Below are 25,698 nucleotides of genomic sequence, written 5' to 3'. Positions count from 1 at the left end.
CAGCACCACTTCTGGCTTTTTTCTTTTTGCTTATGTGGTGCTGAGAAATTGAACCCAGGGCCTCATGCATGCAAGGCAAGCGCTCTACCACTGAGCCACCTTCCCAGACCCAATACCCAAAGAGCTTTTAGAGCACTGCCGGCCATGCATGCTGCTACACTCAGTGCAGTATTATTATTTCTGTTACTTCCAGACAGCCCAACAGAGGCCCAGCCACATAGAGGTCCACCCGGCAAAAGCCCAAATCCTCTGTCAATGTGTGTGTCAACACTTGGTTAAGCATTTTCATAGTGAAAATAAAGTGATTTAAAAAATCTATCAGTGAGGAGTGGGGAAGGTGGCTCAGTGGTAGAGTGCTTGCCTTGCATACATGAGGCCCTGGGTTCAATTCCTCAGCACCACATAAGCAGAAAAAGCTGGAAGTGGCGCTGTGGCTCAAGTGGTAGAGTGCTAGTCTTGAGCTGAAGAGCTCAGGAACAGCATCCAGGCCCAGAAAATCTATCAGCGAACTGGAGGCCTGGCTGGAGTGATAGAGCAGCAGTTGAGAGCAAGAAAGCCAAGCAAGAGGGCAAAGCCCTGGGTTCAAACTCTGGTACTGGCATGATGAATAAATAAATAAAATATTAAATAAATGAAAAAAATCCATCAGTATTTTGAAAGTAACTGATGTCCATTTGCAGCAATTAGTACCATGGATCAGGTAATTTAGATATCTTGCAAAAGTATCTAATTTTTGTTATAATTTTAGCAAGAGATAAAGAAAAAACCATAACTGGGTACTGGTGGCTCACGCTTATAATCCTACTTTCTCAGGAGGCTGAGATCTGAGGATGGCATTATCTGAGGATAAATCCAAGAGACTCTGATATCCAGTTAACCAGTTTAAAAAAACCTGGAAGTGGAGGTGTGGTTCAAGTCACAGTGTACCAGCTTTGAGCAGAAAAGATCTGGAAGTCCTGGGTTCAAGCACCATCATTGGAATGTGCGTGCGTGCATGTGCAGATGTGCGTGCGCACACACACACACACACACACACAGCACTTGCTTTGAGCTGAAGAGCTCAGGGACAGAACCCAGGCCCAGAGTTCAAGACTCACCACTGACCAAAAAAATTAATAATAATAGCTGATGTCTTGACTTTTGTGTGTTATAGCCCTTTCCTAATAAAGCCGTTTCCATCCCAACAAGAACACAACAGATAGGGACAAATAACTATCCCCAGTTTGTGCATAGAGGAAGTGAAGCCTGGAGAAGTTCAGTAGCTTTTTTTCTTTGTATGTGCCAGTCCTGGAGCTTGAATTCACTGCCCCTGAGCTGCTTCACTCAAAGCTGGTGCTCTACCACTTGTGCTATAGCACCACTTCCAGCTTTTTGGTGATTAATTAGAGCTAAGAGTCTCAGGGACCTTCCTGACTGAGTTGGCTTCAAACTGTGATCCTCATCCCTCAGCCTCCTGAGTAGCTAGGATTACAGATGTGAGCCACAAACAGCAGGCTGCAGTTCAGTAAGTTTCATAGTCTTAACTGATGAGGATGGAGAGTCCAGATGGGTCCCAGGCAGCGTGCGGTGGGTGATGAGTCTGTGCCTGTGTGATCTCACAAGGAGAACATCCCTGTGGTTTGGAACTACCTAGCAAACTAACCCAGCTATCAACTGGGTCTTACCCACTTCCCGTGCCAGATGAAGTCAGCTTGAACCCCTAATTCTGAGACTTGTGGGAACTTCAGTCAGTGCCTTTCTGCACTGACTACGAATTAGCAGAGGCTTAGGCTTTTGTTTCCAGTGGGTTCACAGCCTCTCTGTGGCATTTCTGAACCATTTATCTCCACTCTGTGCTCATAGTGGCCCAATTTTAGGGCCCGCCCCTTTTCCCTGATATGTAGCCTAAAACCAGATATGCATTAAAATCTGGGCAGCTGCTATGCCCAGGGGGTGTCATGGAATACTGATGGTGACGTAAGAGCTGAACACAGCCCACCCTACCCCGTCACCAACAAGACCAGGTTTGGATGCAACGTACCAGCAGCTGGGCACTGGCTAAAGAGGGAAGGCCAGAGTCTTGTCTGTGAGGGCTGAATGAAGACAAGAAGGAAAAGTCACAGGATCATACTGGGACCAGATTTGGTACTATTTTTTGAACCTCCCCCAGCTCCCCAAAATAAAACAACTCAAGTAAACTTGGCTGCATTTTTTTTTTTTTTTTTTTTTTTTGCCCAATAGGCAGATGTTCATGGTAATGTTCAGGACTTATAAACTGTCATCTTCCATTACTCTTATACGTGTTATCACAAAATTCGGTTTGTGATTGAAATTACCTTAGTCTAAGAGGAATCCCTTTTAAATTACACAAGGTAAATTTTAGCCATATGTAAAAGTCATTTCTGTGAGCTTCAGTTAATGCATTGTAACTCTCCCTATATGACTGGGCAAACCACCTAATCTCTCCTCATGAGGCTTCTAATGTTCTTTGCAGTACTGCCATGAGAATTAAATAATATTCTATGAAATGCACAGCACAGTATCTGGAGGGAAGAAAGGGCTCAATAAATGTAATTAAATCCGTTGGTTATTAAAAGACATGGATTGGTGGTAGAGTGCTTGCTTAGCATGGCATAGAGTCCTGGGTTCGATTCCTCAGTAACATAAACAGAAAAGGCTGGAAGTGGTGCTGTGGCTCAAGAGGTAGAGTGCTAGCTTTGAGTAAAAGAAACTCAGGGACAGTGCCCAGGCCCTGAGTTCAAGCCCCAGGACTGGCAAAAAAAAAAAGCATGAGGCAAGCTAGTGGGGGTGGAAGGCGGCTGTGGCTGTGAGGAGGGATCTGTTCTGACTGTCATTACACATAAAATGAGTTCTATCCTACAGGTGACAGTGTCAATGCTATCCCTACAGGAAGGTTAGCAAATTTCTCCCATCTGTAGAGGAAGGGTACAGTCCAATATGCCTTCCATCAACTGTGTTTTATTTCCTGTGTAACTTGAGAATCTGAGCCAGGCACTGGTGGCTCACGCTTATAATCCTAGCTATTCAAGAGGCTGAGATCTGAGGATCGTGGTTCAAAGCCAGCCTGGGCAAGAAAGTCAGTGAGACTCTTATCTCCAAATAACCACCAGAAAACCAGAAGTGACACTGTGGCCCAAGTGGTAGAGCGCTAGCCTTGAGCTGAAGAGCTGAGGGACAATGCCCAGGCCCAGAGTTCAAGCCCCACAGCTGAGCAAAAGAGCTTGGGGACAGTGACCAGGTCATGAGTTCAAGCTCATGACTGATAAAAACAGAAACCTACAGCAATTTTGTGGATTAAACCTCTATTCCATAGCATGTTTAATGGCAGAGAGGAGGCATCAAAGGTCAGTCTTCGTTGAGTGATTATAAAATGGCTTTCTGAAATACTTCTCATGCAAGTTAGAAAAAGAAGAAAAAGCATTTCTCACCAAGTGAATTTTTTTTTGAGATGCCTCCATTTCCATATGATGGTATCTTAGAGATGAGAAAGACTTCAAGAACCAAATATATACCATTGGCTAACACACTGTAAATTATGTAAGACTTTGTTTTAGGGTTTTTTTTTTTAACTATCCTAGGCTTTGGAAAGTATTGTTACATAAAACAGCACAGGGAGGGTGGGATAGGCATGTATGCTGAAATACTGTGAACTTGCTAAGAACCTAGAATAGAGAATTTTCCCTCTAGCATATTTAGATGACTCTGACAAATGAATACCTTGGCCAGGAAACATGTCTCACCTACACACCCCAATCCCCCTCCATGTCCTGACTGTGGTCAAAAGTTCGCTATGAGCTCTGTTCAGAGATTATTTAAGCTGTTGGTTGGTATGTTTTGGAAAGGGAATGGGGAAGATAACAAAGCAGGGCAAGGGCACCTCTGTAAGTTCTAGGTCAGTGGAGAGAATGGAGGTGATTTTTCCAGAAGTTCCCTACCTTTCATGAGGTCTCTAAATTTTTTCCTATCTTCAAAAATCCACCTTCGCCCTTTTTTTGTAGGTTGTGGGGCTTGAACTCTGGGCCTGGGCCCTGTCCCTCAGCTCTTCAGCTCAAGGCTAGCGCTCTACCACTTGGGCCACAGCGCCACTCCTGGTTCTCTGGAGATAAGAGTTTCATGGCCTTTCCTGCCCGGGCTGGCTTTGAACCTCGATCCTCAGATCTCAGCCTTCTGAGTAGCTAGGATTATAAGCATGAGCCACTAGTGCCCAGCTTTTTTGTTTTTTAACTCTAAGAAATAGCTCATTTTTGCTGGGTGCTGGTGGTTCACACCTGTAGTCCTAGTTACTCAGGAGGCTAAGATCGGTGGATTGAGGTTTGAAGGCAGCCCAGCAGAAAAGTCTCTGTGAGACTCTTATCTCCAATTAACCACTCAAAAACCAGAAGTGGAGCTGTGGCTCAAACTGGTAGAGTACAGCTTGAGCAAAAAGAGCTCCAGGGCAGAGTCCCGGCCCTGAGTTCAAGCTCCAGGAAAAACAAAACAAAACAAAAAAGGCTCAATATATTTTAGAGAAAAACTAACCCACATATTTTTTTTCCTACTTTGTCAACATTTTTGTTAAGGTGAACAAAAGTATAACAAAACAAAACCCCACAAACCACTATGTAGAAGCTAGCAGGCAAAAACATAGATAGGAATTTGATAACCAAACCAGAAGAAATCTTTGAAAAGTTCAATACTGGAGACATGGAAGCTATGAAGTAACTCACACAATGTGGTTTTGGTGTTTATTGAGAATATCCGTGGACCAAACTTTGCAGTCTGTAAAGTTCTGTGAAAGTCATACAAAAAAGCCTGTTTAATCAGACTGCTTAGACATACCTTTGGTACCATTTCATGGAGGTTGAATTTTTAAACCTCCTAATATTATAGAGAGTTTATTGTAAGTCTTCATACTTGCTACTTATGCTTAGTCTTGTTTCCTAATTGCTTGTAGCAATTATAGAGGACCATAGTTGAAATTAAAATCAGCCAACAGCAAGGTATGATAGATCAAGCCTGTAATCCTGGCTCCTTGGGTGGCTGAGATTAGGAGATCACAGTTCAAGGCTATCCCAGAGACTCTATATCTCATTCAATTGGCTGGGTATGGTAGCATCACTCCAGGCCAGCCCAGCCCAGGCATAAAGAGACCCTATCTTGAAAATACCCAAGGCGCGGGTGGGGTTGGAAGAGATGGGGAGAATGCTGAAAGAAGTAACAGTGATCAAGATGCACAGCACTTATAAACTGACAATGGGTTAAGTAATATAACAAAGAACATAAGGCAAAAGGGGGCTGAAGGTGTGGCCCAAGTGGTAGAGTGCGTACCTAGCAAGCAGGGGATCCTGTTCAGTCCCTAGTACTGCTAATACATACATATATTCCCAACATATTGTTTTCATATATTAATACATAAAATCTATCACAAATAACAGAATGCAAGACTGTTCCTCCAAGTTAGGATTTAGTATCTTACATGGATCAAAATAAATATCAACATAGAAATATAGGTAGGCAATAAAAACTTGGGATATTTCTCAATATTACCCTTTCTCAAATACAGTTGTCGTTTTCTAGGTAATTGGAAAACTTCAAAGAAGATATTCTAACAGCCTGACAACCAGTTGAGCCCTGAATTGGCAACAACCATGTAAGTTAACCCTTCATACATTTTCATTTCTTTTTTTTTTTTTTGGTTAAGCTTAAGTGAAAAGAGGTTTAAACAAATCAAGTGAGGGTTGAGAATGTGGCTTAGTGGTAGAGGGCTTGCCTAGCATGCACTTTAGCATGGTGCTGTGGGCTCAAGTGGTAGAATGTTAGCCTTGAGCACAGACAGGCTCAGGGACAGTGCCCAGGCCTTGAGTTCAAGCCCCAGGACCAGCAAAAAAAAAAAAAAAGTGAGGACTGGGAATGTGGCTTAGTGGTACAGTGCTTGCCTAGCATGCATGAAGCCCTGGGTTCGATTCCTTAGTACCACATACACAGAAAAAGCCCAAAGTGGTGCTGTGGGTCAAGTGGCAGAGTGCTAGCTTTGACAAAAGCAGCTCAGGGACAGGGCCCAGGCTCTGAGTTCAAGCTCCAGGACTGGCAAAAAAAGAAAATCAAGTAAATAAGCTTTTATGTTGACACATACATTTACTGACTGTATTGATCATGGCTTTCTGAGAAGCACACTTCTTTGGAAATGGATGTTAGATGGAATATACTGCTTGTGGGTATCTGGAGTCTTGCTGCTACTCTGCTATTTCTACCCCAGACTCAGGTTCAGAAACAGTTTCTGCATCCATAGATGCTGTTTGAGCCTAACAGTGGTACAACTATACCCCAGGGATTGGCAGACATTTCTTGCCAAGTTCCAAGTAGCAAACAGTTTACATTTGGCTCCACTACTCAGCTCTGCCACAGCAGCCATAGAGAATGTCCAATTGGATTGGCTTCTGTCTTTCCCTTCCACTCTGTTATCTGGTGGTGGAGGAACATTTTAAGTGACTGACAGTAAAAGAAGAAAGTATCTCACCCTATCCAGAAGATTCTTCTCAGGCTTAATTCTTTAAACACTTAAGGGGGTGTTAATTTGAGATCATAAAACTAGGTAGGTTACAATGTTCAAATGCTTTTTATTAAGAGTATGTTTTAAGGCCTACTACAATTGATGAAAAGAACAAAAATTTAACGGACTGTACATTTTTTAATAAACCACATGGCAAAATGACACTTTATTAATAAACATATAGGAAATTACAATTTGAATTGCAAATACAGTACATAGACTTTGATCCTAATTACATGGACAAAACCCCAGTCTCAAAATCTTTCCAAAATCAATCATTTGTAAAATACTTGGTTTCTAAAGGGGCATATGGAAAAGTATCTACAATTTCTTAAACTGTGATATGGCTTATTAAATAACATTTAGAGAAGGCTAAGCTTTCCGAATATACAGCATCTTCCAGAGTGAATGTGGAAATTTTGACACATTTCAATTTTATCTCGCTACACTATTTAAATTTGATACTATCACAGATTTCGCTAGGAAAGACTCCACAAATGTTATCCAATCTGAAGGAAAATCACAAAATGCCTGTTGGTCCTTTCAATGTGATTATTGGAAGAGCAGCTAAACCACTTGTAAGCGAGCGCACAGTGACTGCACTGAGAACTCCCCACAATTTCTCCTCTTCACGCTCTTCCATGTTCCCTCTCATACCACAAATGGTGTACTAGACTCGTGAACTCTAAACCAGACATAAAGCCCTTGCTGACAGGATTCACATGACTTATCTGGAGTTAAGAGTGTGCAAACAGTTTCCGGCTAGAGATATTAAACTTCACCAATTATCTGGCGATCAAACTTGCCTCCTGAACCAAGTGAACTCATCTTTTATCTAGGTCCATATTCTGTAACTTTAAATTTATTATGTGCAAGGTAATTCACAGCAAAACTGCCTAAAACTTCTTAGAATGGGTTCAAATTCGATAATATCTTGTTAGGTGAGCCAAACAAAATAAACATATATGAAGAAAATAATGTAGCTGAACTATGTTTGCTTTTAGAATGAAATGATTACCTCAAAGACAATGTGCAGAGTGGTTGTTTGGTCCTGACAGGGGGCTGCAGCCTCTCTCTCATATGTGCTTTATGAAGTTTAGTGTGTAGCAATCTAAACCAGGAACAATCAGTGGTTTGTTTTTAAAGATCTCCCCAGAAAAATACACTTCCTAGTGGTGCATCCTCTCTGAAAAATGTTTTTTGCTTACATTAAAACAAGCTCTTGTATTTGTGTCTGTTCTTGACTATGTCCATTCTGGAAAGATCACCTGGGTGGGAGAGACAGAATACTGAGACTCCTAAGAGCAGGAATCTTAGTGGTAGAGAACAGACATAAAGCATCCAAGGAGGAAAAATCAGCAAAATAAGACATCCAGTGACTTGGCAAACAATACTGATGGAGACTATAGTTGTAAAAGTACAGTCTCACAGTACATGAAGCATAGCTAAAGGAAATGTAGGAATTACAATAGCTTCCAGTACTGCACATCAATCTCTCAGAAATTTATCCTATTGAACTGCATTTCCATTACATTTGTAAAGGAAGCAAGATCAACAAAAAGTATCTGTAACTCGGCAGTGCTGTGAAACAGATTAAAGTATGCAAATAACTCAGATTAATGGATACAAATATTACTTGGAAAACACTGTATTGAAGAAATGCTGTGATGTGTTTTTCCAAGTGCAAAATTAGTAATGCTGTGTTTGTCCAATTCAGCCCCTGCGTTCACAGGGTAAGAGACAAGCTTCCCAGGGCTCAGCTGAGTGGTGTAACCACGATGTGCTTGCAGCTCATCACAGGAAGGACAGAGCAAAGTTGTCAGAAGCTATGCAGTCCTTGGCTGTAGATGCTAGGTTAATATCCTTCTCTGTGGGAGAAGTACAAGAGGCCAAAGAATCTATCAGTTCTTGAATCTTGTACTGAGTTTCCTAGATACCATCAACTCTGCTACTGATACCATCTTTTCCCAGCAACCTTTTAGGCAAATTCAGGTTACCTTATTTTGGGTTACTTATAAAGTATGTGCTAAGAAGATGGATTCTGTTTCCCATTCCTCATTTGTAAGTTATCTGGCAGGCCTACCTAGAAGTTTAATTCACAACTTGTCTGGTACATTGTTACTCTACACTGATTCTTTGAGGAGCCAAGAATCATATGAAGAGTGCATATTGAACAGGGAGTTCTAGTGTGCACGAAGTTAACTCAAAAACAATGGTTGCTAAATGAAACATGAATATTCACCGCTACCTCTTAACACAACAGTTTCCAATTAGATTGTCTTCAGTCTGGAAATATCCTGTCTCTACAACACAGATTTGATATCAATCCCCATCCCAGTGTGCTCTCGCGCCCTTTCTGCCTCTCCCCCACCCTCTCTACACACACACACACACACACACACACACACACACACACACACACACACACACACAAATCAAAAACCGTTTCCATTTGTTTTCTCAAACTAATATCTCCTCCAACCCCTCTGAGAAAAACTTCAAATTTGTATCTGGAGGTTTTTATCCTCTATCATAAACCAGACATTCTCTCTGAAGTGGTCAATCTGCATGTGGCATTACAAACTCAAATGTAGCCCTATAAAGTTACCTTCATATAGGCTCATATAGTACCAAGCAAACTATACAAAATGTTGGCAGTTCTTAAAGGGATAGATGATAATAACTTACATTTTGCAGTCTCTTACTGATTTTAAGAAAATTTCACAATAAAAGTGATTTTAGGAAGATATAAATTTGAGACTCCAATCCCATCTTCCCTTCTTTATTGTTTTAAATAATCATATGGTAATTTGAGGTTAAGCCTAATTTCTGCCATTCAGAATTATATTAAAATATTTTCTAAATAACTTAATGACAACGACCATAATTTGTGAAGATTTTGTTGTGACAAGATTACAAATAATAAAAAACATTAACTTTGAGATTCAAGACTCAGCAATATCTGGAAAAAATGTTAAGTATAACTATAACATTAAAACTTATTTGTGAAATGAACAGTTCTGAGACACCTAGGAATACATGCTTATTCCCTTCTCTGAATAATTACCAGTACTTTCTGAAATCTGTTGAGAAATAATTTTGGTAAAAAGAGGCAGCAATTCTAGAAGCTGAATGTCAAGATTACATAATTTAAAAAATACAACTGAGTTTGCTAGCACTGGCTTGGTATAAAATGGCCTTTAAAAAGTGTGTTTAAATGCAAATACTGAATTCTGATGCTTCTTGAAGACACATATTCTGTCAGATTGATGAAGTACGGGACTGGATTGTCTTCCATGAGGTATCTGTAGAGTAACATCTCATTCTGTAAACAGTATTTTGAAAACTTCTTCATCCAACAATCATGGTGACGGCTCATTTTACATTGAACAGAGTCTCACATAGGCAGGCTGGAGTGACTGTTTTGAGACTGGTGCTCGCTATGGACACAGCTGTCAGTGATTCCATTTTCTCACTTGGGTTTGCTTTTATTGCTCTCAAGTCTATGACTGTGGATAAATAAGGCAGTAGGCCCCAAAACACGTACAAATCAGGGACTGAAATTCTGACAATTTGCACAAGTTCTGTTCACTTCTTGCCTGTAACTCTGAAGCTGGATAGTACATTTATACATGCCAAATGTGTTCAATAATAAATGCTTTGCTTTGGACTGTACTTCTTCCCATTTAGATGAACTTCCAGGAACTGCAATGTCAAAAAAAATGTTATTACTATTTATTGTACAGTTACGCACTGGTGAGTAAGACACAGGGAAGAAACACTCTTTTTACACTGTTGAGCACTGTCATAGTCTACTTGTATCTATTCTGATATTCCTGCTAGGGAAGTGGGAGTGCGTTATTAAAAAGCTCTACAGTCCATCTGGCGAAAGAATAGTGGCAACAATGAAAAGATATTACGTACATAAAAAATAAACCATTTATCTGTATTATTTAAAAAAAATAGAATCACTCTGTGAAACAACTTAAATAAACATAAGAGCCCTTGCTTTGCTTATATAGAAGAGCACAGTAAATATTCTTTAAGTCTTTAATCTCAAGGTAAGTATCAATTTGACTCCCAAAGAGATAAAAAAAAAATTACTTTGCTAGTAACAGTGACCTGCATCTTACCTTTTGAGGAGTTTTTCCCCCCCCTAAATCTTGTCAGCAGGAAAGTCTTCCTACTTAATTATAAGCTCACATGCTTAATTCCAAAGATAGAAGTCCACAAACCCCAGGCAGGCCCACATTTGCTATCAGCAACTTACTTAGCTGCATGTGAACTATGGCAGTAGATTTTCCTGAAGTGAGAGACCAGATATTCAAATCTTCCACAGAATATACATCTTCTATTTTCATCAAGGCTTCTTTGATATAATCTACATTCAAATGGCTCGGTACACCTATTAGTTCAGAATATTACAATTTGTAAGTAAATTCCTTACCTTGTAAAGAAAAAGTTTTAAATTATATTCAAAGAAAATAAATGGCTTTGCTAAATTCAGTTTAAACAGTATTTTAAACTATATTAGATTTTTAACAAACTATATGCATGTGTTTATAAAAATACAGGAAATATATGGCGTTAATAGATACTTTAAAAATGCTATACCCACTAGAAGAGAACGCCAATCAAATCAGAATAGTTTAACAGAAAAGCTAGAACAAACTAAGGAGAAAAAAGAATCCAATAATGATAAGTTTACAGTCTAACTTTTATTTTCATGCTTAGACATGCTATCAGTAAGAAAAGCTGTCATCAGTACAACAAAGTCACACATTAAGTAGGATTAAGGAATTACATAAGCCAAAAGACATAATCATATTAAGAATCAAAAATTGCATTCTTGTTCTGGCTCCAGTGTATTAACAATGTTATGTTATCCCTCTGAAGTATAATCTTGTTTATATTTTGTTTTTTTTGGTGTTTCTTTTGCCTGTCCTGGGGCCTGGACTCAACCTGGGCACTGTCCTGAGCCTCTCTGTGCACAAGGCTAGCTTTCTACCACTTGAACCACAGTGCCATTTCCAGCTTTATCTGAGTAGTTTATTGGAGATAAGAGTTTCAAAGCCCAGGGTTGGTTTTGAACATCAATCCTCAGATCTCACTGTTCTGAGTAGCTGGGCATGAGCCAGTGGCACCCAGCTAATCTTGTTTATAAATAGGAATAATCTGGGCTGGGAATGTGGTTTAGTGGTAGAGTTCTTGCCTTGTAACATGCAAGAAGCCCTGGGTTTGAGTCCTCAGTACCACATAAACAGAAAAAGCCAGAAGTGGTGCTATGGCTCAAGTGGCACAGTACTAGCTTTGAGCACAGAGAGGCTCAGGGACAGAGTCCAGACCCTGAGTTCAAGCCCCAGGACTGTCAAAAAAAGAAAAAAAAAGAAAAAAAAGGAATAATTTATCCACTCTCTGTCTATTTTACTTATAATAAGGGCCAAAGAGATAATGTATGAGAGAATGCATGAATACTCAAATGCTCAGTACACATAAGGCAGTGTTACGGAGCCTAAGAAATACAAGCAAAATATAAAAGAGAGCTCCTACCCAGTGTCCCTCTGACTCCCAATCTCCAATGAATACACAAAGGAGATATTAGTGAGAGCTTACCTTCCAATATTATAACTACTGTGTCCCAGATGATGCGAAATGTTGTAAAAGCCACAAGTAATGAAAATATGTATGTACAGATGGGATCAGCAATCTTGTATTCTGGCTAAAAAGTAACAGATGAGAGTATACAATTAAATGTCAACAACAAGCAGGCTATAAAGCAAAGCCAGGCATACACCCCCTGTCCTCTGGATCTCTTTAGTAGATTAGAGATTACCTTCAAAACTTGAACACTGTAATTAAGGAACATCTCTACTCTTTCTTAATGTTTAAAATGACTTTCTTCAGGGGACCGATTTCTGGAAATTTAATTGCTTGTTATGTTATTCTCCTTTGTACCTTTTCTAAGTCTTTTACCCAGAATCATAAAATATCAAAGGTATAAGGAGTAAATAAGAGGGAACTCAATTTTGAGGGGCATGCAGGCTAAGACTGGATCTAGATTCTAATCTAGAGCATTGTTTCACCACCAAGCAGTTCAGTGACAAGGCTTACAGTGAGAAGATGCCATCAAAGCCAACTGTAGATAAGGTACCTGATGAGTGATACCATTGTATTTATTGCTAAGAAAAGAACTGCACTCTTGGTCAATTAAGTTTATACCAATGCATATAAATGGCATTGGTGTAATACATGGCAGGGCTAATTAAGCTTACACCAATGAACAGAACTGGCACTCATATCCAGCATACTGATGAAAGAAAAGCAGCTTTAGTTTCAATGCTAAAATTAAGTGACTTCGAAGTAGGAAAATTAGCTATCATGTTACCTTGAATCGTATGATGTAGGCAGCTATTAGCACACCAACACTCTGTACCAAATCCCCCAGGGCATGGACAAACGCAGCTCTCACCGCCAAGCTATCCTGCCCATGGCTGTGTCCACCAGAACCTGTGGTAGGAGAATTTGAAGGCAGGGAATGGGAATGGGAGTGATGGTGACCAGATTGGTTCAACAGAAACCCCATTCTGTCAAAAATAAAAGAAAACATTATTATTTTCCCTAAAATAGTTGGTTAAAATATTAGCCACTATTCAGAAATGAATGAGGCAGCACAGAACTCATTCATTTAATAAATCTTTGAGTACCTATTATGTATCAGGTACTGTTCTAGGTGCTGGGGTCAAAGCAGTGAGTCAAGACCGACATATCCCTATCCCCATTTGAACAGAGACCTGAAGAAAGTCAGGAATAAATGCTCAGGGCAGAGAGCAGACAAAGGCCCAAAAATGAAAAAGTTTCTCCATGTACTTGGAAAAACAAAACCACAACAGCCACTGTGGCCTGGATAAAGTGAGCAAAAAGCACTAGAGGTTAAGATGGCGGGGGCGGGGGCAGGGCACACAGGTTTTACTTAGGAAAGGCTGCTGGGCAGGTGACAGTGGCTCACACCTAAAATCTGAATGACTGGGGAGGCTGATATCTGAGGATCTTAGTTTGAAGCCAGCCTGGGTCAGTCAAATCTGAGAGATTCTTACCTCCAGTTAATCTCCAAAAAGCCAAAAGTGGAGGTATGCCTCAAGCAATAGAGCTCAGGCTTGAGCAAAAATGCTAAGCAAGGTTATGAGGTTCTAAGTTCAAGCCTCAGTACAGGCACGAAAACAACAACAAATGGCTGTTGCAGGGGCTTTTGATTAAATTAGAAGCTTGATAGAAGCCACTAGGTAGTGACTGGTTAAACCAAGGCTAGGAAATCATATTTGGCTTATTGTTTTTGTAGATAAAGTTTTACTGGAATACAACCATGGTCATTTGTTTGCCCAGTGAATATGTCTGCTTTTGTTTTGTGACAGCAGGGAATCAATAGTTTCAAAAGAAACTATAAATCAAAGACTACAATATTTACTATTCTTTTTGTTGGTTCTAGAGACTGGACTCCAGACTTTGTGCATGCCGGCAAGATGTTACCCATCAAACTCTACCCACAGTTCCTTTCTTTAAAAAAAAAGTTTGCTGACTCAACTTAAACGTATCACCTAAAAATTGAGTACTTTCAGGAAAATAAGTTTAAAACGTCTAGCTAATACAAAAGTACTCTAAAATGTCAAATAACAGAAGACATTATTCTGCTTAAATCTTGATTGTTGGTCAAACTCCAGTATAACTCAACAAACTAAGAAGGGATTATAATGTCTTGATTTTTATTAACATTTGTAAGAACTAACATTTATAAAAACAACTAATGGACTATATATAAATTTTAAACCAAGACTGGGCACCAGTAGCTCACTCCTGTAATCCTAGCTACTCAGGGGGCTGAGATTTGAGGATCATGGTTCAAAGCCAGTCCAGGCAGGAAAGTTTGTGAGACTCTTATCTCCAATTAACCACCAGAAAACTGGAAGTGGAGCTGTGGCCCAAGTGGTAGAGTGCTTTCCTTGAGCTGAAGAGCTCAGGGACAGCGCCCAGGCCTAGAGATCAAGCCCCATGACCAACCAAAAAAAAAAAAAAAAATTAAACCATGACAATATTTCACAGTTTGAATGAATGTATGTATAACAGTCTCAAAGTTTCTAATACCTGAAAATATTATGTGAAAAAACCCAAGCTTACATTATATTAACTGCAACTCCAACAGCTGCGGTGATCAGCATGATATCTCCGTTTATTTCATAGTTCATATGGATAGTTCTTTGCACAGCTTCGTATAAAAGGAATCCCATAAGAACATAGACCAACAGCACACTAATCATGGCCGACAAAACCTCTGGAAGGAAACATAAAACATACATTTTCAACACAGTTTTTAAACTTCATACTAACTACTATAGGTTTTTATTTTCATTTTTTTCTAAGTAGGTAAAAGCAATATACCATTTTTAATGTTTCTTTTTTCTCATTTAAGAAAACATCCAGCTGCTTGAATGATCTGGGTTCTGCACTCATTTATCCCATCCCCCTCTCTCCACTCATACTTTAATTATGTACATTTGCAGACCCCTATAGGTAAACAATGACAAACGGAGAGAAATACTTGTAACATATATAAGTACAGACTAATTTCTTTTCTTTTCTTTTTCTTTTTGCAGGTCCTGGGGCTTGAACTCAGGGCCTGGGCTCTGTCCCTGAACCTTGCTGTGCTCAAGGCTAAGCACTCTACCACTTAAACCTACAGGATCACTTCCAGCTTTTTCTAAGTAGTTTAATGGAGATAAGAGTCTCATGGACTTCCTGCCTGGGCTGCCTTCAAACCCTGATCCTCAGATCTCAGCCTCCTGAGTAGCTAGGATTATGCCACTGGCACTTGGCTAAAAGATACAAAGTAGACTTTTTTTTTTTTTTTGCCAGTCCTGGGGCTGGAATTCAGGGCTGGGTACTGAGCTTCTTTTGCTCACGGCTAGCACTCTACCACTTAAGCCACAGTGCCACTTCTCACCTTTTCTGTGTATGTGGTACCGAGGACTCGAACCCAGAGCTTCATGCATGCTAGGCAAGCACTCTCCTACTAAACCACATTCCCAGCCCAATTTTTTTACAGTGCTAATTTCAAAAAAATATACTTAAAAATAAATGAATCGCAGACAGGGAGAGGGGAGGGGAATCAACGGGAAGGGCTAGCAAAGAGGATGAGGATGAACATGGTCCATGTAATTTATCTGCATGTATGAAACCTGAAATGGTGAAACCTGTTGAAACTGTTTTAAGAGGGGGAGTGAGATGGAAGAGATTAGCAGAGGGAGTAGTGACCTGATACATTGTTTACATGTGTGAAAATATCACAAAGAACCCCTCTGTACAAGTAATGTATGCTAATAAAAAAAGAAAAATCAATAGGGAAGCAAACACCTTAGAAGAAAAATGGGCAAAGGACAAAAATAGTAATTTACTGTAATGACCCAAAAATTCTCAAAAATTAATCATAACAAAAGAAATTCAGTAAGAAGATATTCTTTTTATGCCTACTAAGCTAGTGAACATTTTAATCATTAAAGTTTGATAATACCAAGTTAGTAAAGATCACTGCCAGCCTGGGCAGGGAAGTTCATGAGACTCTTATCTCTGAGAAAGCACCAGAAAAAAATAGCCAGAAGATGGACTGTGGCTCAAGTGGTAGAGTGCTAGCCTTAAACAAAAAAGTGTCCAGGCCTTGAGCCTTGAGTCCTGGGGCTTGGACCAAAAAAAACACAGTTTTGAGATTTTCCTGTCTGGGCTGGCTTTGAAGCTTGATCCTCAGTGCTCAGCCTCCAAAGTAGTTAGGATTACAGGCATGAGCCACTGGTGCCTGGCTATTTAACCCTTCTTAATTCTCTGTTCAAAATAGGCTAATAAAAATGTGAACGCACCAAAGGAAGATGTTCATTGTACATATTATACCTATCATGATACTTAAAATCCAGACTTCAGGAGCTTTGGTTGGAATTGTTGAGGTGAAAAGGAAGAAGCTAGTGCTCATTAATGAGTTAAGCCTCGATGGCTGGAATAACTCTGTAATTGTATTGTTTTTGTTCAAACAAGTTAAAACTGTAAAGACTGCAGCTAATCAAGATTATAGTTCATTGTGGTTTTAGTATAAGACAATTTAAATCAAAACAAATACCTAAGCGATGAAATCCAAAAGTGAATCTTCTGGTTGGTGACTTTGAAGACAACCACAAAGCAAGCAGCGTGAGTATGATGGCACTCAGATCGGTCAACATATGAAGTGCATCGGTCATAATTGCTAGGCTATTTGCTATGTATCCACCTTAGAGTAAGGGAGAAGAGGACAAAGAACAAGTTAATTTAAACAATATATAAGTGAACAAACCTGAAATATATACTATCCTACAAAAACAGAAATCTGTGAAGTAAATGTTTATCCTGTTAAATTACATCGAAGTATTCTGATGTTTTATGTAAGCATAATGTAAGTGTCTAGTCATCCTTCAGTATCTGTGGGGTCTGGTTCCAGAACTCCTCTAATCAGAAAGTATCTTTATATAAAACAGTGAATTTACAAACGCTGATACATCTCCTTCTGTATACTTTAAGTCATCCCTAGATGACTAATAACATCTACAATATTAATGTTAAATTGCTTTTATATACCATTATTTAGGACATAATGACAAGAGAGCAAGTCTGGACATATTCAGCACTAATGCCTTGTTTTTGTTTTTTTGAACCACAGTGGAATCCATGACGTGGAACTATGGATATTGAGGGTCCACTGCACAAATTTCTGGTAAGAAAATCCATTTCTTTTAACAGATTCTCCAAGGAGTCAATGACTCTTCAAAAGCTTGCTAATTTGGTAGCATACATGTAGAGAGAAATGTGTTAGTACTGCAGCTTTTGCTCAGCCCAGTAATTCTATGAGACAGTGAATCAATAGCCATGTCATCTAAACTGCAAACGCTGAGGAAAAGCTATGTGTTCACTTTTTCAGGAGAGTCTGAAAACCAAACAAAACTAACACAATTCACAAAATGTGTATGATTAGTTCAACAAAATAGGCAAAAAATAACTTATTAACTTGGACATGATAGCAATGTCTCTAAATAGCGGAACAAAAGGTGGTTTTAGAAAACAAGTTCTGGCCAGTTCTAGTGGTTCACATCTCAAGTCTTAATTATTCAGGAGGCTGAGATCAGGAAGATCGTGGTTCAAGGCCAGTCTGGGCATAAAGTTAGTGACACCCTACCTTAACAGAAAAGCTGGGTGTAGGGATATATGACTCTCATTCCAAGTAGGAGGATCATAATCTCCATAAGAAACTAGAGATCTTACCTGAAAAATAACCTAAATAAAGAGGGCTGGGGGCAGTGGCTTACATGGCAGAGCTCCTGTCTAGCAAGCTGGAGAGGCCCTGTGTTCAAGCATCAGTGAATGAATGAAAGAAAACATGTTGATAATAATGTGTAAAAGTAAATACTGTAAGAGCTATTGTTTGAATGTCTCCATTAAAACTCATGTTGATATTTAATCCCCACTGTGACTTATTAAGATGCTGGAAACTGAATCTTCCCCTTTGGTGGTAATTAAGGTTAAATGAGACCATAAGGACTCTTAACTCAATGGGACTGTTGATTTATAACCATGTGACACATAGTACTGCCTTGGGACTATGCAAAGAGGGACCTACCAGATGGAGCCACCTGATTTTAAGTTTCAGTCTTTAGAATCATACCCCAGCAAACCCTTGTTCTTTATAAATTACTCAATCTGTGGTATTCAGTTTCAGAAACTGAAAATGGACTAAGACTATGTATTAGGGTATGTTAAGAGCCATGATTTCAGATATCCACTAGTAATCTTCAATTATCTCCCTTCATGGATAAATCTTCCCTTATCTTTCTCTACTGTTATCATCCATCCTTCGATTCTACTCTGAAAAAGCATGTTATTTCATTTTCTAACTTTTCTCTGGAGCTTTCTTTTCTTTTCTATTTTTATCATTCAAAAGCTCAACTTTTGGCTGAGCTCTGGTAGCTCATGCCTGTAATCCTAGCTACTCAGGAGGCTGAGATCTGAGAATCTTGGTTCAAAGCCATCCCAGGCTAAAAAAAAGTCTGTGACACTGTTATCTCCAATAAACTACTCAGAAAAGTCCAGGAGTAGTGCTGTGGGGCTCAAGTGGTAGAGTGTTAGCGTTGAGCAAAAAAGAAGCTCAGGGACAGCTCCCAGGCCCAGAGTTCAAGCCCCTGGGCCAGCAAAAGAAAAACAAACTCTACTTCTTTCTACTTAACTTTCTTCATGCACATTTCCAGAAGTCCTTTGTACACATCCTTCTCTAGGATTTGCTAGTCTAGTTGCTCTCCAATGTGGTACCTGAATGGGTAGTATTAGTATTCCTCCATTAGAAATCCAAGTGGTAGGTCTTGGAAGGTGGCTCAGTGGTAGGGTGCTTGCCTTGCATGTATGAGGCCCTGGGTTTGATTTCTCAGCCCCACATAAGCAGAAAAGGCTGGAAGTGGTGCTGTGGCTCAAGTGGTAGAGTGCTGGCCTTGAGCTGAAGAGCTAAGAGATAAGAGTCCAGGCATAGAGTTCAGGCCCACAACCGATCAAAAAAAAAGAAAAAAAGACAGAAAAAAAAAAAAAAAAAGAACTGCAAATGCTAGCCAGGTGCCCAGTGGCTCACACCTATAATACTTGCTACTCAGGATGGTGATCTGAGGTTCAAAGCCAGCCCAGGCAGGAAAATCCGCTAATAGTTTTAATCTACCTAGTCTACTTATTTACATTTTTTTCTTTTTTCTCTTTTTTTTTTGTTGGTCATGGGGCTTGAACTCTAGGCTTGAGCGTTGTCCTTCAGCTCTTCAACTCAAGGCTAGTGCTCTACCACTGGAGCCACAGAACCACTTCCTTATTTCCATTTTTAAATGCAGTTGTCTCCTTTATCCTACAGAGATACATTCCAAGACAACCCCCCGCAGTAGATGCTTGAAATCTTGAAGAGTACCAAATGCAATACATACTATGTTTTTTTGTACATATACAAACCTATGAAAAACTTCATCTTTTAAGTTAGGTACAATAAGATATTAACAACAACTAGTAATAAAATAGAACAATATAAGATCATAAAAGTTATGTGCTGACATGTTAGACAAAGGGATGATTCACATTCTGGGCAGGATGGACCTGGAGTGAGATTCCATCACAACACTTGGAATAGTGAACAATTTAAAACTTATGGAATGTTTATTTCTGGGATTTTCCATTTCATATTTTCAGGCTGTGGCTGACTGTGGTTAACTAAACTTATGGAAAGTAAAAACCATGAAAGTGAAAATGAGAGTAAGGGGGGGAGTACTACTCTATTTTCTTGGATTTTAGGACACCTGCTGAGTGTTCCACAGGATTTAAGCTCTGTAGATAATTTTCTACATTCTTGTGATACTACATACTCTTTCTCTCCTTTAACCTGTCTTCTGAACCACAGACCTTATTTAACAACCAACTAGACGTTTCCACTTGACTATTTCATGTGCAAATTAACCTATTTAGAACAACGCTTGAGCCCTTTCTTGGGAGGGGCCTACTTCATAAACGAGGTTTCAAGCAGTCAGCTTCTTAGGTGAGAAACTTCAGAATTACTCCTGCCACTGCTATCTCCTCAACTTCGACATCCAAATTAGCAGTTAATGTTTTCAATATTTCTTCTGGACTGTTTCTCAGTCAGTATAGTTTTCTACATCCATTCTAGTAAAAATGATAACTTCTTCTTGCCTGACTTCTGCAACTGTTTATCTCCCATTATTGTACATTTTATTGTACATTTTAATCCTTTGTCCACATAATAGTCAAAGTGTGTGTGTGTGTGTGTGTGTGTGTGTGTGTGTGTGTGTGTGTGTGTGTGTGTGTGTGTGTGTGTGTGTGTGTGTGTGTGTGTGTGTGTGTGTGTGTACATGTGTACACATCCTGGAGCTTGAACCCAGGGTCTGGGCACTGCCCCTGAACTTCTTGTGCTTAAAGCTAGTGCTCATCCACTACAGCCACAGCTTCAGTTTCACTTCCATTTTTTTTTTGAGGGGGGGCGTGGAGGGGTGGAGGGGATGTTTAATTGGAGATAAAAGAGTCCAGGGACTTTTCAGTCTGGGCTGGCTTTGAATGCTGATCCTCAGGTCTCATCTCCTGAGTAGCTAAGATGATAGGTGTGAGCCACTGGCACCAGTTTCAAAGTGACTTGTTTTTTATTGTTGTTGGTTGGTTGTGGGGCTTGAACTCTATGTCTGGGAACTGTCCCTCAGCTCTTCAGCTCAAGGCTAGGCCTTTATCACTTTAGCCACAGTGCCACTTCTGGTTTTCTGGTGGTTATTGGAGATAAGAGTCTCACAGACTTTCCTGCCTGGGCTGGCTTTGAACCATGATCCTCAGATCTCAGCCTCCTGAGTAGCTAGGATTACAGGTGTAAGCCACAGGCATCTGGCTCAGGGTATCCTTTTAAATAGGTAAATCCTATCATTTCTCACTGTTGCTTGAACTCTTTAATGGATTCCTACCATGCTTAGAATAAAAACTACACTAATTCAGTGTGACCAGTCAGGACCTGCTTACCTGGTCCTCCTATCTTCCTTTGTCCCTCATGCTTACCACATTCCAGCCATATTGGCCTTCTTTTTACTTTCTTTTAAGGAAATGATTGCTTTGGGACCTTTGTACATGCAGTTCTCTTTGCTTGGGTAAATCCTATTCTTTTGTTTGTTTGTTTAAATGAATCGGGCTCATGTATAAACTATGTCTTATTGGTTATTAACTTATAGTTCTTGTTCTTTTTCACTATTTAAGACAATCTGAATTTAATTGTGTGGTTATTTAATATGTTTCCTCCATTAGGAAAAATCAAATGCTTCAGATAGTAGAAATCGTTAAGACTTTTGTTCTCCATTAGTTATCTAGAACATGTGGCTTAGGGCTTGGAATACAGTATGTACTCAAAAAGTACTTGCTGAATGGAAGGAACAAAGCAAAGACAGACTTTGTCCAATATCTGAGAGCGTTAGTAGTAAAACCAAGGTTCAAAATCAAGTCTCCTGTCAGATCATTAAATTATTTGATTTTTCATTACTCCATACTTCTTACATATGGTGCTTTAATTCTAAGTGCTTTGGACATACTTTTAATAAATATTTCATTTAACCAAATTCTATGTCACAATGTGAATAATGTTAATACCTATCTTAAGTACTATTATCTCTGTATTATTCAACAAAGATTCTGTTTGAAACTAAAGTCAGTATTTGAAAGGAAAAAATACTGTAACTTTCATAAAACAACATTTGCCAAATATGAGATTTCAGAAATAGAAGGTCATTGCAAGTATATTTAATATTTTTTTACTTAAGTCAAATAACATATAATTTTTATTTTTATTTTTGCTAGTTCTGGGGCTTGAACTCAGGGCCTAGACTCTGTCCCTGACCTTCTTTTGCCAAGGCTAGCACTCTCCCACTTGAGCCACAGCACCACTTCCAGCTTTTTATGTGGTACTGAAGATCAAACTTCATGCATGCATAAACCACATTCCCCACCCAACATTTAAATTTTTAAGCAGGGAAATTGTTCGATGCTAGCCCAGGTGATTCAATGCCAGCCTAAACAGGAAAGTCCGTGAGACTCATCTCCAAATAACCATCTGAAAACCGGAAGTGGCCCTGTAGCTCAAGTGGTAGAGCACTGGCCTTGAGCAGAAGAGCTCAGGGACAGCACCCAGGCCCAGAGTTCAAGCCCCATGATTGACAAAAAAAAAAAGAAAAGAAAAGAAAAGAAAAAAAGAAATCCCCCTAGACAGTGAGATATAGATCTCTGAGGTGTTTTTGAGATGAGACACTGATGTTAAGAAACTAGTCAAGAGATTTGGGAAAAAGCAATCCACATAAAAGTTCTGATCTTGAAGTTGACCATGAAAGCAGTTTAGTGGGATGGACATAAGTGAAATTATTACAATACATAGCATAACATTATTATTTCACTTACGCATTTATGTACACAGGTATGTGCATATGTATGTATGCATGCCTACACAAGTCACAATGTTGTGCATTTCCTACTTTAGTGAGCTCAACAAGTTTGAAAGCTATTGACCTAGAGGGATCAAGCAATGGGAAGGCCTGAATGACAAGAAAGAGGTGTCTTGAGAATGATCAGCATGACTGAAGCAAACACTGAGGAATGGAATGAGGTAGGACACTTACATACAATTTTCTATGTAGAACTTCCAGTAAAGCATTTTTGCCTGGACTTCCAATTTTATACTTACTATGGTTCATCCTTAGATGACAGAATCATTTCCCTGGTTTAATGTTATTTTATAAACTGTCATTACGTTGACATTCGTCTTCTCTGAGCTCTGCATCTTTGGACTCAACCGACTACTGATCAAAAACGTTTGAAAAGCAAAAGAAACAGTGCATCTGTACTCAACATGGATGCCTTTCTCTCTCTTTGCTATATGAGCAACTGCTTATATAGCATTATATTACATTTGGTATTAAAAGTAATTTAGAAGTGGTTTAAAGTATATAGAAGGACCTGAATATGGGACTTAGTGTCCTTAGATTTGAAATTTCCCAAGGGATCCTGGAACCAACTCCCCTTGTACTATGGTCAGTCAACCAATATGATGGTAAAAAATAATCTCTAAAAATCTATCTTATAGGGAGAATATATTATTTGCAATAATTAAAAAATGAGAAGCCTTCAGGGTAATTTCTAGCTTTCTTTATACTGAAAAAACTTTGTTTTTACTTGGTAGTATTGAATTTTGCAAATCTCGTGGCTATCAATTTTTTAAAAAATACATAAAAAGACCAAATGAGCGAAATGTAGAGGAAACCAAGCCAAACCAACCAAAAGCCTCGGACTGTGGCTATGGCTCTCCCATCAGTCATCAAAGGAACCGCCACAACTTAACCCCTCTGGCTTTTCGAAACCTTTAGGAGAGCAGGAGGGAGCAGGTGTTCCCCAACATCAAGTTCTACGACTAAGCAACTTTTGACCGAGTCACTAATTTAAAAAAAACAAAACAACAAAACATTGCAGCAAACGAACCTTGGCATTTGATCAGAATTGTTTACATTAAAAAAATTAACAAAACAAAAACCAAGTGACATGATGCAGGGGGAAGATCCTTGTCCTCAACCTGACCAGGGGATGGACCTGGTATGGGAGGGGGAAAGAAGAGAACTGGAATTCGGTCAGGTTCTCCCCCAGGAGGAAGTTTCTGTCATACTCGACGGCTGCACTTTGGAACCCCGTGGCCTTTTCCCCCATCCTGAGCACCAGTTCTATAGGATCCTCAACCCAACTTCCTGAAAAGCTGAGGTGGAGCCCCCCTCCACGCCTGTCACTCCAGTGAGGACGGGCTCGGATGGACAGACGGCTCTAGGGGTGTGTGTGGGGGGGGGGCAGGGGTGCACGGGGCAGGGGGCAGGGAGGAGAGACCACGTCAAACAGAGAAGTGAGTTGACCGCCCAACTCACCTACAAGTTCTCCAATCATGAAAAGCAAGTAAAGAACGGCAGCAATGGTCAACCTGGTTTTCACCTTTCTCTGCTTCAGCCGCTCCCTCCGCCGGCTGCAGCTGTCGCAGGGGTCCACCTTCAGGCTCAGCTGACTGTGGGTCAGAGGCAGATCCTGATCCAGGAGCGAGTCGTCGTCCCCGACCCCGGCGGCGGCCCCGGCCCCGGCCCCGGCGGCCTGGAGGGCCGGGTGCGCGCCGTTGGCGGGCCTTCCGGGGCTTTCCGAGTCGTCGTCGTCGTCGGCGGCGACCACCACGCGCAGCTTGTTGAAGCGTCGCGGGAGCCCCTCGTCCCCCGCCTCGTCCGAGAAGTCGAAGGCGCTGGTGTCGTTTAAGAAGAGCGGCGCGTCGTCCTTCCTCAGCAGGGAGCGCAGGCGCTTCCACGCGCCGGAGCCGGCCATGGTCGCGGCCGGGGGTGGGGCGGGGGCCGCGGGGCGAGCGCGGCGCGGGGCGGCCGGGCGGCCAGCGGCGGCGGCGGCCGCTCCTTCACGGCCGCGCCAGGTCCCGAGGGCAGGGCCGCGCGTCCCTCCCCATCCTGCGGGGAGGGCGTGTGTGTGCGTGTGCGTGTGTGCGCGCGTGTGTGTGTGGAGGGGGGAAACCAAACACCGTTACGAGTGAAAGGCGTCCCCCCCCCCACCACTCCCGCCCCAACCCGAGTCGGGGGCCGGCGTGGGCGGGGTGCGCGTGCGCGTGCGCGTGCGCGAGGGGGGCGGCCGGCCTCGGGATTCCCGCTAGGGGGCGGCGCGCCCTACCTGGGCCGCAGCCGCGGGGTCGCTGCGCATCTCCTCCACGCCGCCGGAGGGCTTGGCGGTGCCACGGGCCGTACACGCGTCTACCGCGCCCGCCGCTTTAAGGCCAGCTTCCCGGAAAGTCTTAACCGGAAAAAAAAAAAACAACCCTCCGAGGCCGGAGCGACGCGCGCGGCCGCCCCGTCTCCCCCGCCCATGCGCGAGGGCGCGTGCGCGTGCGCCGCGAGAGGCGCGCGAGGGAGGGGATCGGCACCGGGGACACGCACAGCCGGCGGCGCTCAATCGCTGGGCGCCCCCGCGGGGGGCGGGGCCAATACGGAGGAGTGGGCGTGGCCAATACGGAGAAGTGGGCGTGACCAATACGGAGGAGTGGGCGTGGCTTGCTGTTCCCACCGGCCCACCCCCCCTTCCCAGCTCCACTTCGTCCTTTGGGCGCGCGTGCCCGATCCCGTCCACCTTCCCACTGGAGACGTGTGCAACCAGGTCCATCAGCTGAAGTGAGTGGATTCGAACCGGCCCTTCCTAGATGAGTGTTCCCGTCTGGAGATCCTTCCACCCCACCTGGGTCTTGGGAATCTAGGGTCCGATCTTGGGTGCTGGAAAACCAGCTGAGGGCTTGTCTGCCTACTAGGTGGAAAGCCGAGAGGCTCTTGCCTCTTGGCACTGGCGTGGCTGCCTTCTTAGACAAGTGGGCAGAAATTTGCTGCCCGACCGGATCCACTGGTCAGGACCAAGCTATGGTCGTCAGCAGTTCTGTGGTCCTGTTCCGTGTTTATCATTGTTTTCCAGCAAATACGGGTTGCCCCTCCTCTGATGTTGTGGCAAGGTTTCTTTTGCCACCAAGCTGGTGAGAGCTACCTACC

General features: G+C 41.5%; 1 protein-coding gene across 1 annotated transcript; it reads right to left on the bottom strand.

Moving 5' to 3' along the window:
• Positions 1–6,598: 6,598 nt before the first annotated feature.
• Slc30a4 (solute carrier family 30 member 4) lies at positions 6,599–25,040 on the bottom strand. Its single transcript, XM_070026633.1, has 7 exons — positions 24,049–25,040; positions 16,683–16,829; positions 14,699–14,852; positions 12,915–13,113; positions 12,143–12,248; positions 10,800–10,934; positions 6,599–10,234 (listed from the first exon to the last, which is right to left on the bottom strand). Exons 1-7 carry the CDS (start codon positions 24,485–24,487, stop codon positions 10,080–10,082), a joined length of 1,335 nt encoding a protein of 444 aa, XP_069882734.1. The 5' UTR covers positions 24,488–25,040; the 3' UTR covers positions 6,599–10,079.
• Positions 25,041–25,698: the final 658 nt, after the last annotated feature.

This window comes from Dipodomys merriami, unplaced genomic scaffold (assembly GCF_024711535.1).
Source record: "Dipodomys merriami isolate MVZ:Mamm:240054 unplaced genomic scaffold, mDipMer1.0.p SCAF_185, whole genome shotgun sequence".
Lineage (NCBI taxonomy): Eukaryota > Metazoa > Chordata > Mammalia > Rodentia > Heteromyidae > Dipodomys > Dipodomys merriami.
The sequence above is the reverse complement of the archived record's forward strand: the minus strand, read 5'-3'. Positions and strand labels throughout refer to the sequence as shown.

What these genes read in the sequence shown, in the direction of transcription:
- Slc30a4 (XM_070026633.1), bottom strand. Translation starts at nt 24,487, where the DNA reads ATGGCCGGCTCCGGCGCGTGGAAGCGCCTGCGCTCCCTGCTGAGGAAG. An exon ending in AGTAGTTATAATATTGGAAG is followed by an intron (nt 10,935 to 12,142) that starts GTAAGCTCTCAC and finishes CTGAACTAATAG; the next exon opens with GTGTACCGAGCCATTTGAAT. An exon ending in CATAGTTCACATGCAGCTAA is followed by an intron (nt 10,235 to 10,799) that starts GTAAGTTGCTGA and finishes TTGACATTGCAG; the next exon opens with TTCCTGGAAGTTCATCTAAA.